This window comes from Primulina tabacum, chromosome 3 (assembly GCF_025594145.1).
Source record: "Primulina tabacum isolate GXHZ01 chromosome 3, ASM2559414v2, whole genome shotgun sequence".
Lineage (NCBI taxonomy): Eukaryota > Viridiplantae > Streptophyta > Magnoliopsida > Lamiales > Gesneriaceae > Primulina > Primulina tabacum.
The window spans coordinates 10,584,786-10,602,627 of record NC_134552.1 but is presented as its reverse complement, the minus strand read 5'-3'; the positions used below and the strand labels follow the sequence as shown (position 1 = coordinate 10,602,627).

The window sequence follows — 17,842 nt, the reverse complement described above, 5'->3', positions numbered from 1 at the left end:
CTGCTCGAATTGATGGCTTCTCTTGAAAACAACCAAATAAACCACGCAAGCACGCGCTTCAATCTGGGATCCATTACTTACCACGTACTCAAAAACCTCTAAACCCTCTTGAATCATTCTGTTATCAGCGTAAACCCTGAATAACATAGCGAAAAACTTAGCTTTAATTTCGGTTTTTTCGCAATTCGCACACTCACAAAGCAGTATCAGAAAGTGGGCGTCTGAAATTATCAGCAACAGCCAGCCGCACTCAATATATTCTTGGCCTCGGCAAATTTCCAAACTCCAAATAATCGCAAAATTAGTGTTATACGAGGTTCAAGATTCTTCTCTTCGAGGATTTTCGGACGAGTTTTTCCACACAAATCTGAAAAAACGAAGGCAATAAGAAAGCGGGTACTCGCGGGTTCGATGATACGAGGTTGATTGTGCGGGAATGAAGATTTGATATCAGAGATAATAAAAATGGAGGGATTTAGAGGTTGAATTAATCCGGGCTTATCTGTTCGATTTTGAACAAAAGTTGGAGACGAAAACTTGCTTCGCAACGAGGTTATATTTCGGATGAAACATTAAGAACCAACTTCTGCAGTTCCGCACTTGGGCCGAAAGAGAGACTGGCGGGGGAACCAACGGCGTTGCCGCCGTGAATGTAACTTGGAATGAAATATGTTAATTTATCAATAATCATCACTGTTGATCTAATATATTAGCAAATAACCTTAAATTAATAGGAGTAAAGCTGAAAAATTCCTCCCCAACTAATTTTAAAAAAGACTGGTGGCAGCCTTCTTGAATTTGTTTTTTTTTTTTTGGGTTATATGTAATAAGCATGACAATCAAAATACTAAATATATTGTACGACACAACATTTGGATCATCACAAAACTGAAAATATTTCGCCGCAAAAGCACAGCACCCATAATATCATAAGATGCACAAATTCAATCACCAGGGCAGAATATATGATTCATGGTACTCTAGCAGAAGCCAACATTTGGAGGGTTCCATGAGTTCATTTATAAAATATAGCTAACTATACAGATCATCTTCATCGGCAGCAGCACTTTTGGGAACTGCAAAAGGGTCTGTGGCAGCAGCGGCAGCACTGTTCTCAGCAAACCTGAACTCTGTTCCAAATCCTCTAGATTGCTGCAACGTCTGAGCAAATGCCTGATATTTGCGAATATCTGCATCACTGACGCTCCTTCGTGCAAACTTCATCGATTCCTCGAAATGGGCTGCCTTGATCTCAGATATCTCATCTTCACCATCCTCTTCCATGGCCTCCGGATTCTCGCCTCGTCTTCTCTCCCTTTCAATGTCCTTCGTACCAAGAGAATACAAGAAAATACATATGAAACTTCCGTCCATTGATCACACGTTGAATGCAAAAAATTCTTACCTTCTCAATGTTCTCTCTGATGGCGTACTTGCAGGCACGTTGGCATATTTCAGTAATGTCAGCACCGCTGAAGCCTTGAGTGTACTGAGCTAGGGCTCTCAGGTCGACATCTTTTGATACTGGGGATTTTCGTAAGTTTGATTTGAAGATTTGATAGCGAGATTCAGCGTCTGGAAGAGGGATGTAAATCAATTGATCAAGACGACCAGGGCGGAGGAGTGCAGGGTCGATTATATCAGGCCTATTGGTTGCACCGATAATGAAAACCGTTTTCTTGGCATTCATGCCATCCATTTCAGTCAGAAGTTGGTTCAATACTCGGTCTGCAGCACCGCCTGCGTCTCCGACACTACTTCCTCTCTGCAAGAAAAAGGGGAGAAATCTAATTTAGTACAAATAAAAACCAAACCAAGCATAGGAACTATTTACACGAGCCACGATATGCACCTGGGTTGCAATTGAGTCCAACTCATCAAAAAAGAGAACACAAGGAGCGGATTGGCGAGCCTTGTCAAAAATTTCTCGAACATTGGCTTCACTCTCTCCAAACCACATGGTAAGCAATTCAGGACCTTTGACACTTATAAAGTTTGCTTGGCATTCATTGGCAATGGCCTTAGCCAACAAAGTCTTCCCACAACCGGGAGGGCCATAGAAAAGAACACCCTTTGAAGGGGACATTCCGAACTTTTCAAACTTCTCAGGATGCTCCACTGGATACTGGACAGTCTATAAGGCACACGATGTCAAAGATAAGTTTAAGAAACCATTCAAACTTCGAATATACAAGAAACACAGAAGTTACAGTCCATAATGTGAAGAATAGATACCTCTTGGAGCTCACGCTTGACATTTTCAAGGCCTCCAATATCTTCCCAGGAGACATTGGGAACTTCAACAACCTATAACATCCATGAAGCATATTATCATATTTAGCATTCAAAGTTCAAACTAAACAAAGATCAAACAGCAACAAAAAAGTGTGATATCAATACTCACAGTTTCACGTAGTGCAGAAGGATTGCTAGTTCCAAGGGCAGTCTGGAAATGTTCGTTGGTGACAGCCATGGAGTTCAGTATCTCTGCATCAATGGAATCGTCTTCCAAGTCAATCACATCCATCTTCTCCCTGATGCATTGGAGGGCAGCTTCGGTGCACAGAGCAGCTAAATCAGCACCAACATAGCCATGTGTATCCTTCCCAATTCTTTCCAAATCAACCTGTGAAAGCAGATAGATCAATATAACTAAATCATGGTGTAAACTAAGAATTGTATGACTCAATCAAAAGTTAGAAATTTGAACTTACATCATCGGCAAGCTTCATATTCTTAGTGTGGATTCTAAGTACTTCCAGACGACCAACTTCATCGGGAACACCAATGTCTATTTCTCTATCAAATCTCCCAAACCTTCTCAAGGCAGGGTCAATGCTATTGGGACGGTTTGTAGCACCCATGACAATAACATGGGCACGGGACTTGAGTCCATCCATCAATGTCAAGAGTTGAGAAACAATTCTTCTCTCCACCTCCCCATGTGTTTTCTCTCTTTTTGGAGCAATTGAGTCGATTTCATCAATGAATATGATTGAAGGTGCATTTTTCTCAGCTTCTTCAAATGCCTTTCTGAGATTGCTTTCGCTTTCTCCTGCCAATTTAGACATAATCTCTGGTCCGTTAATACAGAAGAAGAAAGCACCAGTTTCATTGGCCACGGCTCGGGCTATTAAAGTCTTTCCAGATCCTGGGGGTCCATAAAGCAGTATTCCTTTTGGAGGTTTGACACCAATGGACTTGAAAAGCTGTGGGTGCCTTAGTGGCAGTTCTACCAACTCCCGAATCTGAGCCATCTGTTTACGGACACCACCTACATCATCATAGCCAACATCATCCAATCGATCCTCATCCTCCCTTCTTATAGGTTCCCCCTCACAGAAGATCTCAGTGTCGGGAGCAACAACACAATACTCCGGAGGATCCGTCTCAATAACTTTGAACTCAACGCTTCGCATTCCTCCCCTTACAAGAAATAGGTCACCCTTCCTCACAGGGCGATATGCCTCGAGGAAATAAGCTGCACAACAAGAGGAAAACATGAATTTCCATGAAAAAAAAAGGATAACGGGACAGAATCGGTTCACATTCAACTGCACCATCTTCACATTAACTTTCCACAGAATTAGTATTCTTCGAAATCTTAAAAGTGGAAAGTTCATTTAGAATTACAATAAAAGTTCACTAAATTAGATAAAGCTAAACAAAAAATCACATAATTGTCAATCACAGGCTTCAGCGGGTAAATATTTTACATAGTTAACAAATTGCATTCAAATATCCAACATAGTTTTAGTTCTAGGTTGAAGTAAGAATGCAACATGTCTGATTACTTTAAAGATTGATTAGGGTTGAAGAATGAGCATCACGTAAACATTTAAAATCAATGAGGCAGCTTGACAATATACAAATGTACTACATGTTTGCATGTGTGAAGAACTTACGTTTTAGGTAAGCATCAAAAAGATTTCCAGTGACACCTTCAATTGTGTCATCCACAGGAAGAATGTGAACACGCTTCCCATACTTCACATCAGCACATTGATGCACAGAAACCACATCTCCTAGCCTAATCTTGAGGTTGCTTCTGACAACCTTGTTCATCCGGATCTTTGGTTCATCACACGTGTCGTCAGCAAGGGCAATGCAGATCGTATCCTTTCTTTTCTTCCCCTGTAATCAGATACACAGTATTACATATGTAAAGCCAAAAACTGAAATCAGTGAGCAACATATATACGTGATCTGTCATGTACTAGACATTTAGAGTGCTTAAACAGTATACCAAATAATAATAGTTATTGACAGGAAAATCAAGCGCTTAAATACAAAAATCTAACATCCTCACTCGCAAATGCACCCAAGTTTTTACTATCGGTAATCTATATTAATTATGAACTCAACCAAAACTGTACAACAGATAAACTATAGCCACTCAGTAAATCTTCCAGTACATGAATGCAATGTTACAATATCCCACTTTGAAATATAAACTAATAAAAAATGACTTATAAACACTTGAGGTACACCACCCAATAGATAAGCCTTTTTGGAGACCTTTATTGGGTTTATAACCTAACATTGGTGCTCTCGTTGAGCGTTGCGGAAGGGGGCGACTTAGAAAATGGCTACCATCAAATCAAAGCAGTATCGATAATTAAAAAATTATAGACACGAATAAGGTGCATGCAATTGAAAAGTGAGTTAAAACCGTCTAGAATGAGATGCAATTGAAAAGTGAGTTAAAACCGCATAGAATGAGCCGCCGCGGACGTCAGCTTCTGGTAAAACTAATAAAGAGAGTACTAAACTCTTAAGTTTACACAATCCAATAGGCTAAGCCTTTTGGGATGGATCCCTATAACCTAATAGCATTAATTACAAACACAGAGAAAGTTAAAAGATGAGCCATGATTTTGAAACTTTTCATGAGACATTACTCAAACTCTTAAACTTTTTTCAGAGATTAGCACTAGAAAACATGGATAAAAAAAACGAAATAAAGAAAGAAAGTAAGAAATAATATTGATACAGAAAGAAAACACAAGTGTACAATACAACAAGGCAACAATCCTTTAAAGACCGAACCACATCCAAAACCCCAAATCGAACAAGCAGCAGCGATCGCTCACCAGCCACCCACCAGAAAAGGTTGAATTTTAATGTGTAAATTTCTAAATATCCATGCTTTGACCCCAAAAATTTATTAAACCCGTCCCCATACACAAGTTTTGTCCCACTCCCCCTCTCAATTTTCTGGGTCGTCCCTGCCCACAACAACAAAATCTCAAATGTCATTCATTCCTCCAACAACATTTTTCAAGAAAAAGGAAGTGGAAATGGTAAAAAAATAAATAGGGGAAATAAAACCTTAATCAAGATTGTGTCACCGCGGAAAAGCTGGAGTTTTTCCATCGTTTCACGGTGAAGAGACACCACCGAGTTGTCGTCGTTGACAGCTTCATCCACTACCAATCGATTGGCAGCCTTTTTCTTCTCCAGGATCGCAGTACTAAAATCTCTCTTTGTACCCTTACTACACATCACATAACAAAACCCCGAAAAAATAAAAATCAGAGAAACCCACAAGAAAACATCAAAGACCCAACAAGAAAGAAGAAGAACACGAGATATATACATGAACAGCTATCTATAAACAAGCAAGAACACAAATCTAAGAATGACGTGAAAAAAACTCGCGAATCGGAAGATTCAGCCTGATTGCTCATGGCGTCGTATGATTGTGAATCAGATTAAAAGAAAAGTTTTTTCGAGTTGCTTTGATGATGCAACTGAGAATAATATGTTATGAATTACGAAATCTGCAAAGATTAGGGGGATATATATAGTGAAGATGGCGCAGTTTCTTGTTAACAAAAACCCCGAAAAAATAAAAATAAGAGAAACCCACAAGAAAACATCAAAGACCCAACAAGAAAGAAGAAGAACACGAGATATATACATGAACAGCTATCTATAAACAAGCAAGAACACAAATCTAAGAATGACGTGAAAAAAAACTCACGAATCGGAAGATTCAGCCTGATTGCTCATGGCGTCGTATGATTGGGAATCAGATTAAAAGAAAAGATTTTTCGAAACTGAGAATAATATGCTATGAATTATGAAATCTGCAAATATTAGGGGGATATATATAGTGAAGATGGCGCAGTTTCTTGTTTGGAAAGAAAAGGTTAATAATTTTATACTAATTTCTATTGAACTGATGCTTTGCTTGGCCATTTACCAAGATGGAAGACAAACGGTGCAACTTTTAGATTTTTTCGGATAGAAAATTAAGATTTCAGATTTTACAAAATACATTTTCCATAATTTTAAAGCATCTCTTCCTTAATAAAACATCAATGGCTTATATACATAGACACACACACGCGTCTATAGATACATGAAGCCATAAAATATTTTCCGTCCCAAATATATAGATTTTTTTACACAAATTTAGAAAATTGTTGGAAAAGAAATGTACATACAATCTACCTAATTTAACTCTATTTAATTCATTCAAAAATAATTACATGTTTTTTTATAATTAATAATATGAGTGTGTTAATCAAACTAATAAAATATACTTCTAAATATAGAAATGAAATTATATATTTGAAAATTTATGAAATTTGAATAATTTATTATTTCACAATTTCATTAGCAATTTATTTATTAAAAAAATACAATATTTTATTACATTACAAAGAGAACGTATTAATGACCACTCCAAAATTGCAAAACCACTCTTAATTTTATTTAATTCAAGAGTATTTATTTGATAAATGATAACTTAAAAAAAAATCGAAACATACTCGAAAAAATTAAGAGATATAAAAGTAGTGTACGCAATAATTAAGATTAGACAAATTTGTCATGTAATAGATTGTCCACATCAAAATTTGTGATTAATATATAAAAGTTAGAATAAGTTTTTGTGAGACGGTCTCGCGAATCTTTATATATGAGATGAGACAACTCTATCGATATTCACAATAAAAAGTAATAATTTTAGCATAAAAAATAATATTTTTTCATGGATGATCCAAATAAGATATCCGTCTCAAAAAATTCCGTGAGACCGTCTCATATAAATTTTTGTCTAAAAGCTATGCAGTAACTCTCACTCGACGAGAGAGGTGGCTGATTCTAATTTTGGCTTTTGGATTCGCCAAAATTTCTGGACTCGATATACTTATATGGTACGTGATATATGCCCGTGTTGTGTATTCTAGATACTAGAATGTTCTACGTCATTCTCAATTGGTCCGCACAGTGAACTTGGGCCCTATAAAACAGAATATTGGGCTAGTTGAAGATTGATAAGCAAAGTTTATAGGAGATAATGGGCCGTCCATTTACAGCTTTTGATCGAAATAATACAAGGCCCAACCCCCCGCAACAAAGGGGTTAAATTGTAGCTTAATTTGCTTGAGAAGTTTTTTTTGCCTTTATTTGAAAATGAAATTACTGATGGTTAAGAACATATTGACCAGAGAAAACTAACAAGTTGAACTAAAACTAGTTACATGCATGGATTTTAGGCCTCAAATCCTCCAAAAACCGCACAAGATTCTTCTCCGAAGACCCGCTAGCATCCATAGAATTCCGCAGTAGAGTCCTCACTTTCTTGCTCTCCTCTCTGAATTCCCCACACATCAACCTTTTTATCTTCCTCGTAACTTCATCTCTCGTGACAGATTCACCTTCACAAAGATTGATACCAATCTTCCAATCATCAACCACCAATTTCCGATTCGTAGGCTGATCATAGAGAAACGGATAACATATCATAGGGACACCATTCCACATACTCTCCAGCACAGAGTTCCACCCGCAATGCGTTAAAAATCCTCCAATCCCGGGGTTGGATAGCACGGAATCTTGATCACACCAAGGCAAGATCAATCCCTTCTCCTTCAGTTTTCGCTCCAACCCACTAGGGAGCACGTTCGTAGCATCAGAATCTATGACGATATTTTTTCGAACCACCCAAATGAAGTTTATGTCTGCAAGCAGAAGCCCTTGTGCTATTTCTTCGATTACCTGCTTTGTTGTTTGAGCTAAGCTGCCGAATGAGACGTATAGAACGGAGGCAGGAGGCTTAGATTGGAGCCATTCAGTGCATTCTGTCTGCTGTATCAGGGATTTGGAGATCTTTATGTCTCTCGAGGAGAAATTTACAGGGCCGATTGCATAAGTGGGCAGGATTTGGTTGAGGGCTGGCACAGTTTTAGGTTCTAGTTCTTGAACTGTGTTTAACAGAATGAAATCTGCATTTTCAATCTGGTCCAATGCTCGGAACACGAGCTTGTGCACCACTGTTATGTCCGTCTCGTGGAGAAATGACATCAAGTCCTTTGTGCTGATCGGGTCTACTCCCGGGACGTAGGTTATGGTGTCATCACTATTCTCTGAAAAAAAATCTCATCATATTTTTATGAAAAATATAAATATAATATTATGTTGTTTTGGATGGTGTCCTTCTCGAAAATTGTGGAACTTCTTAACAGTAACGATTCTTTCAGTCGAGGCAAGGATAAATCATTTATCCGCAAGACGATATTGCCCGTATACAAGTGCTGTACGTTAATGGCAATCGTCCCTAAGATACAACGACTCCTATCCAGAGTAGTAGCACAAAAAACTCTCGATTTCGACGAACAAAGAAATGCAAGATCTTTTAAGTGAGTATGAACGAAAATCTGCAGCAAGATGGAGAAGGAATTCGATGCAACAAAAGTGCCAAATGAATGCAGGTAAGGGATATTTATAGATCATCAAAGATTACCTCGAATGGGCACAACCTTTCGTACAAAGGTGCAATCTTTGGTGAATGGACGTGTTGTTTCGGTGAAAGAACGCCTTGTTCTTCTTCCGCACAGCAAGGCGCGCGTAGTTCTCGTGGCCGCGCGCCCTGTTCTGTCTGCGCACAGTAAGGCACGCGCACCACGCGAGAACTCGCGCTGCCGCGCGCCATGTTCTATTTGATGACCTTCAAATCAGCAAACGCATCCGCGCGGGATGTGGCGCACCCGCGCGCCTTGCTCATTCCGAGTGCGAGTGTGACAAAATATATTTTCCAAATAAATTTGTTTCAAAAGATTAATATTTGTCAAACACCACACCACACCTCACCTCACCGCGCCGAGCCGGGGCGGGCACGTGTTTAATTCACCGAGACCTAGCCTAGTAGCATCTCCCCCTTCTAAAAATTTCGGTACCCCTTGGGGCCCAAACCCATAGTTCATACTAGAACTAATAAGGAGGAGTAACTTCCTCTAGGCTTCCAACGTGGGACAACCACATTTCTATTTTATTCACATTTTCTAACATATTCTACATGTATAATTAAGATTAGACTACATTAGATTACCTGGTACATTTTCGAAATTACAAAATTATCCTAAATGTACGTTTGAAAGAGTTTTTTCAAAAAAAAATGCATTATCAATTTTGTAATTTCAAATATATTTTGTAATTTTTACTAGTGAATCATTTTGTATCGATCAAGCATATGCATTGTTCGGCCAATACTGTGGCACACTTTCTTGCTCATAGAACATTCAATAGCTCTTCTAATTTACTTTGGCTAGATGAAAATATTCCATCTTGATTTTTTGTATTGTAATTCGAAATTTATCGACTTGATGTGACGAATGTTTACTTTAAAAAAAAAAAGGTACTTATTTCACTATCCCAAATAAACACGCACTTGCGCACTAAATATTTTCATAGTAAAAGCAGCCAGTAAGGAAAAACATACGCAGCGGAAAGAAACTGTACCCTTTGGCGGCGGATAGTGTCCATTTTTTCTCAGATGATCCACGTGATACTCCAGAGCAAACACTACAGCCGGCTGTGTCCAGAACGAAACATTAACCATATTATACTTCTTCGCAATCTTGGGATGCCACGAATTAAAAGTGTCCGTAATCAAGAACGGTCTGTACAACGCCGGCGAATCGCACGATTTTACTATGTTTTCCATCAACTCATCGACTTGAACTACGAAACCTTCAAGCAAGTATTCCCAAAATTCGAACACGTTTGTCTCTCTATCAAAATCCAGAGGAAAACCATCATTCATCGTCATGTATCGGATGTCCAGGCCCGATTTACGTGCCTCGGAGAAGATATCAGTATCAGCTGCATCTGTTCCTGTGCTATCGTTGGAATAATTTTTGTGGGATTTTGATAACAAGTGGTGAACGAATTCTGTGTTAACAAATGTGATTGTGAAGTCTCTGGAAGCAAGATTGATAGCTAGATCACCGAGTGGATTGATATGGCCCTGGTAAGGAACTGGAATCACGATTGCATGAGGCCTGATTAATTCAGGCGTTTGGGCCATGATTTCTGTTCCTTGGGATAAACGGATGATTTTTGTTGATTGAATTCTACGATGATTGTGATTGCTATATATATGATGCCGCAAAAAACACGGGAAATCTTGATATAATCTTTTTGGTTCGGTTGAACGGCTCGGATTTTTCCGAGTCAATTTTTTTTTTTTTTACAGAAGTGGGCCCAGATCACTTATTTTTGTTTTTGTTTTTGTTTTTGTTTTGTTGTTTCCATGTAAAATAGCTTTCACGAGTCAATTTAAAATTTGTGTCCTTAGGTCATCGATTAACAAAGAATTTTGATGTATACTAAAAAATTTATACAAATACATTTATCGTTAGATACCAATTTACTATAAGATTTAATCATAGTAATTTCATATTAGTAAAATATCATAATACTAAAATTTGTCAAAATATGGAGTCTCACAATAACGAATATATTACATGATATATGTTGCATGAGACCTAGCATTTTCGTAATCTAAGATATTGTTTGGTTCATGAGATAATACGCTAAATGATATATGATATAAGAATGATTAAATCAAAATATATGAAAAATTCTAATCTTTCGTAGAACTTATAAAGCGTTTGAGTTAAACTAATATATATAATCATTTAATATTCGATCTTTCATACCATAGAGTGTCTAGATAGACTCGAGTTTGATTTGTGTATTTTCCTGTTGCAACACTCCGATTTATTTTTAAATTTAATTTTGAGTTTTTCAACAAATTTCCAATTTTTTACTGTCAGATGGGGTGAGCAAAACTTCAGTTTAACAAAAAGTATTTATTTATTGATTGATGTAATTTCATGAGTTTATAAACAATTTTTTATTAGTTTAAAATCGTTTATTTCGTTATTTCGATTTTGAAATTGAGAACATCGATATTAGATTATAAATCTAAAAAACATCGACTATTAGACTATGTAACTTCATGGATTTATAAAATATTTTTTATTAGTTTAATATTTCAATGTACGATGATGATAACCATTTTCTAAGTCGTTTGTTGTTTTTTTTTTAATACTTTGACTCTCAACGTATTGCATCAATTTTAAGTTATAGATTTAAAATGTGTTTCATCTCAAAAAACTTACCTGTTAGTGACATAATCTGTAAATTTAGACTTTGGGGCGCTGTAAGACACCTTTTATTTTCTTACTGGGAACAGATAAGGCCGGAGCCACACAGCATACAGCGGGAGGAAGCGAGCACCAAAAAAGTGGGTTCTTTGAGATGGAGAAGTACTTTGGGAACGCATATCGGGGCGACGAGGGTGTACCGCACTCAGGCCCTGAACGATTCACGAACATCTGGATCGGGTCCGCCGCCTTCTCAGCCCTAACCTGGTTCAATCCTTACATGTGGCAACTCTCCAACCAGTTCAAGTACGCACAGCTACACCCTTTTCTCCTCGCTATATTTGCTGTTCTAGGATTTTGGTCGTGGAATTGGGTGATATGTTGTTGAATCAACTGTCCTTGAATTTTAAATAAACTTCCCTGTGCTAATTGGATTTGCGAATGTTCTGCGTTTGAAACCTGCGGAGGAAATGCCTGCGTTCGGGTGGATTATAGCAAATTGATGAAGCCTTTTATCTTTTTGTAGCTTTTATATCATTATTATGGTAGTATGGATGTTGAGACTTGAGAGTTTGCAATTTCTTTTGTGCTTGTGTGTTGGTAATATTTACACAAATACGGTCTTCTTTTGTTGAGCAAAAGAAGTTATACAAAAATTGTCTTTCTTTTGGCTGTGTTCGTAATGTTGAATTATAGTTGTTAGTTCAACTTGATGGTTTTAGTTTTTGCCACAAAACACTGCTTGAACATGTGGATTATTATTTGTGAGGCTGGTTCTAACACTATTTGCCAGACATAGCACTCTATTTATAAATACATGTACAAAAATTAAAAATTTTTCTCCTCAGGACGGAGACCTAGTAATAAAACAACTTGATCTTGCGGAGGGTCGCTGTATGTGTGGTGAGATACACCTGAAGGTTTGGATCGAGGGAAAACAATGACATTTTTTATATGGATAGGAGTCTTTGCCAAAGAGGAAATATCATGATGGAGGTTATAGAGAGTGATGTATCCTGATATTTCTAGTGAACCTTCCTCAATACGTTTATGGGAGTTATGTTAATTTGCTTCTGAAAAATGAACTTCCCTTGTTATTTTCGATATAATTTCTCTTCTATAAAGGATTTTGTTGTTTCTTTTGTTGTTATGGAACTGAATCTTGACTGGTATTTTATGTGGTTATTTGAATTCCTTTAACTCGTTGCATTTACTCTCTCTTTTTTCTTTTTCCCCCCTCAAAACCTGATCGTACAGCGTTATATGCTCATTTCTGTAATGTCTTTTGTATTTCTTTCCATTTCTTATGCTATCTTTATTTTATTCCATAGTTGGCATGACAAAGCAATGTTATTTGAGCACTACCACTGGAAAAAAGCAGCGCAAAAGAATCAACCCTACGAATTTAAGGTACTCCGTCTAAATTTTGAGTTTCAAAGTCTTTTGTGTCAGTTCCACTCTGATTCACGCTTCTTCTTGACAGTGGAATCAAATGAGCAGAGAAGTGCGAGACTCATACTATGTCAACTGGCCAGTTTACTTCCCTTGATTTTCTCTTCCAGTGGCTCGAGTTACTCTGTTGAAAGCTTCTGAATTCCCCTGATCTCACCCCTCCTCTTTCGAGTGCAAATAAATAGAACATGTGAAGAAAGAAGACGAAAGGTTGCGTCTGTAATGATCTTTCATGTTTTCAAGGATTGCTGCTCAAACTCATCATCTCTTTTTTACCATCTATCAAAAACTATTTCATATATTGTTTAGTTGCAATTTCCTTTGTTGCGCTGATTACATGACGGCATGTGTTATTTTTGCTCGTTCGACGTGCACAAAAGGACAGCCTTTCTGTTCCTCTTCTCACCTTCTGCATTAGGTGTGATTTATCTAAGCACTCAGACTAATGCAAGACCATCAGTTATCTCATTGGTATGGTCGAGTAATCTATGCCGCCATGTATCAATGCTAACTAAGAGGTCCTTTGACCAGATATCTATCTTGATATTGCTAAACTACATAACAGTAATCCTTCATTAGAAAAATTAACTTAAATATCAAATTTTTCCTCGCAACGACTACAACTCGTTGTCGGTACCCTCTTATTAGGTGTAGTATTACCAACGATGTGATGCGTAAATACATCTCGCTCGTCGACGTGTTTTATAAGAGACATGATCAGGCATTTACTTATTTCGCGATGGTTATTTTTTGCAAATAATTACTATTACTAACAAAATTTGTATTAAAGATTATTAAAATGTTGACGTTTAAGATTGTACGGCTTGACAAAACAATCCAACCATATGAAGAGAAAATAGGAATGTCCATCTCCTGCCGAAGGAATAGTATAAAGGCATTGGACCTTTTCCGGTGAGTAGAATTGGACCTTTTCCCGTGCTTATCCCAAGTGGAGGCTAAAGTCAACAAACGGCTGAAATTCTTTATAGAAACGAATTCAAATTCATATTTACCATTAATACTTTCAAATATTTGTGAAAGGAAAAAATTAAATTAAGATAGGAACATCGTTATTGTAAAACAATTTTATTTTTTTAAATATAGATGTATTAATTTTTTGCTCCATTTATAAAGATACATGTATAACTCCCTATATTGTATATTTTTTCTTTTTTATTTTCGGTTTTTCTAAATCGATCGACTAATTTTTAGATTTAGTTGTTTTTTTCTTTTACTAAAATATCTCGATTAACTCAGGCATGTAAAACGTATAACAATTTTTTGAATGAATTAAATAAGAATAAAATAAAAATTTGTTATTTCTATTTTTTTTTCAATCAGTGGGACACGGAAATTGGTTTATATATAAGTAAAGTCACGGTTTGATCGATCGTGTAGATTAGGCATCCCTTTCAAACGTCGCCGTAACGCCAAGTCTGCATGACATGGACTGGACCCATCGTTTGACTCCCACAATTTTAAATCTTTTATTTTGAAAAATTCAAGAAAGCTTCTATTCCAAATTTCAATATCTTAAAAATAGTTAATTACTCTTAAAAAATAATATATTTATCTCTTATTTATATTGCCCGTTGATTGATTGAATTGTTTATATATATACACACACACGAAAACATAATAATAATTTATATTGAAGCATATATATTGATTGATTGATTGTCTTGATGCTTCAATATAAATTATTATTATGTGTTTTCGTTTTTATTTTTGAGAACTTATATATAAATTTTGTTTCCTCGATCTCCTTATTATTCTTCATCAACACATCATTTTCATTAGTCAACTTTCTCCTCCAAAAGTTTATGCATGATTAGACTTTTTTTTCCCTTTTAATTTCTTTTAGAAGTTGAAAGCTTTCGTCTAAATTTTATAAGTTTCGTGTGTTATTTACTGATATTTTAGATTATTATGGTTTTTTTATTGATAATTTTTCTGGATTTAAATTTATATATTTTGAATTTGTTTAATGATTTTTTAATTATTATTCTATGTTCACTATGATAAATAAATAATAATTAATTTTTGAATTTACATACAAAATAACAGAGAATAATTATAAATTGGTAAACTTCTTTGAGTTATTTATGTTTAGATGATTTCTAATGATAGTTTAGTAAAATTTTAAAATTCCAAATTCGAATCTTTTTTCTCCAAACAAGAAATGAATTTGTAAATACCATTTTTAAATTTTAAATCAAATACCAAATGAAATTTCAAACACTTGGATTTCCAAATCCAATTCTAAATCCAAATCCAAATTCATATTTTGAAAGAACCAAACACACTCTTAGAGCTAGAGAAATGGGGGGTTAGAAAATGTTGAGAATATTGGAATCTTTAGCCCCTCGTTGAAATTGATTATATATATATATATATATGGGGGTTAGGAAATGTTGAGAATATTGGAATCTTTAGCCCCTCGTTGAAATTGACTATATATATATATATGTATATATATATATATATATGGGGGTTAGGAAATGTTGAGAATATTGGAATCTTTAGCCCCTCGTTGAAATTGATTATATATATATATATATATATATATATATATATATATATAAGGTATCCTAAGCGATGACTCATGGCATCATCATATATGTTGTAAAAATATAGCAATCCTTAGTATTCCTACCCACGTCATTAACAAAATTATAGCAAATAATTAATTGAATAATATTAAAAATATAATCAATATATCGCACAACGATATTTATAAATATTACAAAATCGTATTCAGCGTATCATGATATTTGATAAATAAAATTTTATATTGAATTTTTTTATAATATAAAAATTGTCATACAATTACCGTTGTATATATAATATTACTCTAATTAATTTTTCAAATAATCTCGAATCAATTTCAACATTTGTAGGTGTGTGTGGCAAACATGTTTTCTTGAAAATTATCCAAATACATATATTATCGATTAATAAAACTCCACTTCTTTGAGGGGTGGTGGAGATCACAACTAATTATATATACATAGAAAACTTGTATTTTTTGCTATGTATATCACTAATTTATTATCCAATTGCATAATGTTTTTGTTTGTCTTGGAAGTAAATATTTGAAATGTTTGTATAGCGCTGATGTCGTTTTGCACATGAGATCTTGACATAAAATAAATAAATAAGTGATTCTATTTAGATATGGTTTTACTGACCTATATCATTGATATGGATCGAATCGATCCATATTTACATTGATAATATTTTTACATAAAATTTTTTTTTTATCATTCGGTCGGAATATATATATATATATATATATATATATATATATATATATATATATATATATATATATATTGACTTCTATTTTGTAAATTATATGTATATATATATATATACACACACATATGGGGACAACGTACCGAAACTATACGTAAGTGCTAACTGCTAACCTTCCCCACTAGAGAGAGAATTAGGTCTTATCTTCCACAAGTTCAATAATTTAGATATATTTGTATTATTATTATTGTTATTTAAAATTAAAAAAAAAAAAACAGAAAACAATTTCAGAAGAGATGAAGTCATCGAATCCAAAATTTTTTGTTCAAATTAAAAGTCTACGGAATTTTGTAAATTATCCATTAATCGAAAAAATTGAATTTTGTATATAATATAATATATTTAGAAAGTCAAACAAGTTGCTACTAAAAATGCAAAATGGTGTATGCATTGCGTACCAAGATTCAAATACTTTATTAGAATTAGTCGCTAATTAAGCAAACGCATCAGAATCATTTTTTTATTATATATTATCTTGAATTTACACAATTTAAAAACATGACAGATTTAACATCGTAGAATAATTATTTATATTGTCACTGTAATTTTAATTTCGAAATGTTACCAAATATTAGTTACACCTTCCAATTAATTTTACATCAGTGAAATTGCTCGATAACAATTAATTTACAGAGTTGCCAAAAATTTTAACGTCGTTTTAGAAATAATTAGGGGTTAAGTGCCATGCATAAATCAGCTTTTAGATGTTGTCAAAAGTCAAATTGATTTCGTCATATTATTTTTCCGGTCGACAATTTTTATATATTAAGAAATACCAGATCGAGTTCAGGTCTAAAGTCAAATTGTAGACTAGAGAAATGTTCGTGTTAAAGTAATTAATCTTACATGGGTTTGAGTTGTGACCAAACTCAGTTAAATATATGTACTAGTGCTGATTATTTATTAGTCAATCCGACATCAATATCTTAAATTTAGGACGAAATCTCGAGTTCGAACTCCAGTGGTAATATGTGTACTAGTGGTGAGTCGAGATAACATATTAAATTATCTATCGACACAAATATATATTTCTAATTTTTTAAAAAAAATTTCTTCAAAAATATTGTTGCTCTCGTATTCGTGCAAACTTCACAGACATAGACTTCGGGTGGTCAGTAGATTTGGTAGATTTTTCATTTTTTTTTATTTTGAATATGATTTGGTAGAAATTAAATTGAATAATTTTGGAATCGAGGTTTAGGCCCCGGGGGGCACTCGTCTTGTCAAATATGTGGTGCAAATTGTGAACCCAACCACCGCCACCTCCGTGTGTGTGTGTGTATATATATATATATATAGAAACAATAAACAATTGATTAATGGTGATTAAAACGTAAAATAATAAAAAAAATAACGAGTGATTAATTTATTTAATGTTATTTTTTTTTTTGAGGGGCATTTATTTAATGTTATCGTAAACCAACAAATAAGGTCAATTGGAATATTTCCATCCACGAGCTTATATAAAAAAAAAAGATTGTTGACCAAAAAATTTCAAATTAGTAAGTTAATTATAATCATGTGGCCATTTTAATATTTTTTGGACCAATTATATATATGGTTTAAAAATATTTGAATAAAATTTTTAATCATCACAAAGGTATAATATTTAATAATATAGTGTTATACACAATTTTATAATTGGTATCAAAATAGAAAAGATATATATG

The 17,842-nt window shown here is 34.7% G+C and overlaps 3 protein-coding genes across 4 annotated transcripts; 1 reads left to right on the top strand and 2 right to left on the bottom strand.

Moving 5' to 3' along the window:
• Positions 1–833: 833 nt before the first annotated feature.
• On the bottom strand, positions 834–6,148 carry LOC142540177 (cell division control protein 48 homolog D-like). 2 transcript variants are annotated; one of them, XM_075646146.1, is made up of 9 exons: positions 5,987–6,148; positions 5,332–5,497; positions 3,906–4,134; positions 2,715–3,481; positions 2,405–2,626; positions 2,236–2,307; positions 1,853–2,134; positions 1,406–1,765; positions 834–1,326 (listed from the first exon to the last, which is right to left on the bottom strand). In XM_075646146.1, the coding sequence occupies exons 1-9, from the start codon at positions 6,013–6,015 to the stop codon at positions 1,033–1,035; spliced, it is 2,421 nt and encodes an 806-aa protein (XP_075502261.1). In that variant the 5' UTR covers positions 6,016–6,148; the 3' UTR covers positions 834–1,032. The 2 variants fall into 2 exon arrangements, with proteins under 2 accessions (XP_075502261.1, XP_075502260.1); XM_075646145.1 differs by lacking the exon at positions 5,987–6,148 and adding an exon at positions 5,662–5,849.
• Positions 6,149–7,276: 1,128 nt separating this feature from the next.
• On the bottom strand, positions 7,277–10,383 carry LOC142540176 (UDP-glycosyltransferase 86A1-like). The gene is made up of 2 exons (XM_075646144.1): positions 9,751–10,383; positions 7,277–8,378 (listed from the first exon to the last, which is right to left on the bottom strand). Exons 1-2 carry the CDS (start codon positions 10,316–10,318, stop codon positions 7,486–7,488), a joined length of 1,461 nt encoding a protein of 486 aa, XP_075502259.1. The 5' UTR covers positions 10,319–10,383; the 3' UTR covers positions 7,277–7,485.
• A 1,062-nt stretch (positions 10,384–11,445) lies between these two features.
• On the top strand, positions 11,446–13,153 carry LOC142540175 (uncharacterized). Its single transcript, XM_075646143.1, has 3 exons — positions 11,446–11,708; positions 12,734–12,812; positions 12,886–13,153. The coding sequence occupies exons 1-3, from the start codon at positions 11,557–11,559 to the stop codon at positions 12,949–12,951; spliced, it is 297 nt and encodes a 98-aa protein (XP_075502258.1). The 5' UTR covers positions 11,446–11,556; the 3' UTR covers positions 12,952–13,153.
• Positions 13,154–17,842: the final 4,689 nt, after the last annotated feature.

What these genes read in the sequence shown, in the direction of transcription:
- LOC142540175 (XM_075646143.1), top strand. Translation starts at nt 11,557, where the DNA reads ATGGAGAAGTACTTTGGGAACGCATATCGGGGCGACGAGGGTGTACCG. An exon ending in CAACTCTCCAACCAGTTCAA is followed by an intron (nt 11,709 to 12,733) that starts GTACGCACAGCT and finishes TTTATTCCATAG; the next exon opens with TTGGCATGACAAAGCAATGT. An exon ending in ATCAACCCTACGAATTTAAG is followed by an intron (nt 12,813 to 12,885) that starts GTACTCCGTCTA and finishes TCTTCTTGACAG; the next exon opens with TGGAATCAAATGAGCAGAGA.
- LOC142540177 (XM_075646146.1), bottom strand. Translation starts at nt 6,015, where the DNA reads ATGAGCAATCAGGCTGAATCTTCCGATTC. An exon ending in CAGGCTGAATCTTCCGATTC is followed by an intron (nt 5,498 to 5,986) that starts GTGAGTTTTTTT and finishes TGTGATGTGTAG; the next exon opens with TAAGGGTACAAAGAGAGATT. An exon ending in TCAAGCGTGAGCTCCAAGAG is followed by an intron (nt 2,135 to 2,235) that starts GTATCTATTCTT and finishes TGTGCCTTATAG; the next exon opens with ACTGTCCAGTATCCAGTGGA.
- LOC142540176 (XM_075646144.1), bottom strand. Translation starts at nt 10,318, where the DNA reads ATGGCCCAAACGCCTGAATTAATCAGGCCTCATGCAATCGTGATTCCA. An exon ending in ACACTATCCGCCGCCAAAGG is followed by an intron (nt 8,379 to 9,750) that starts GTACAGTTTCTT and finishes ATTTTTTTTCAG; the next exon opens with AGAATAGTGATGACACCATA.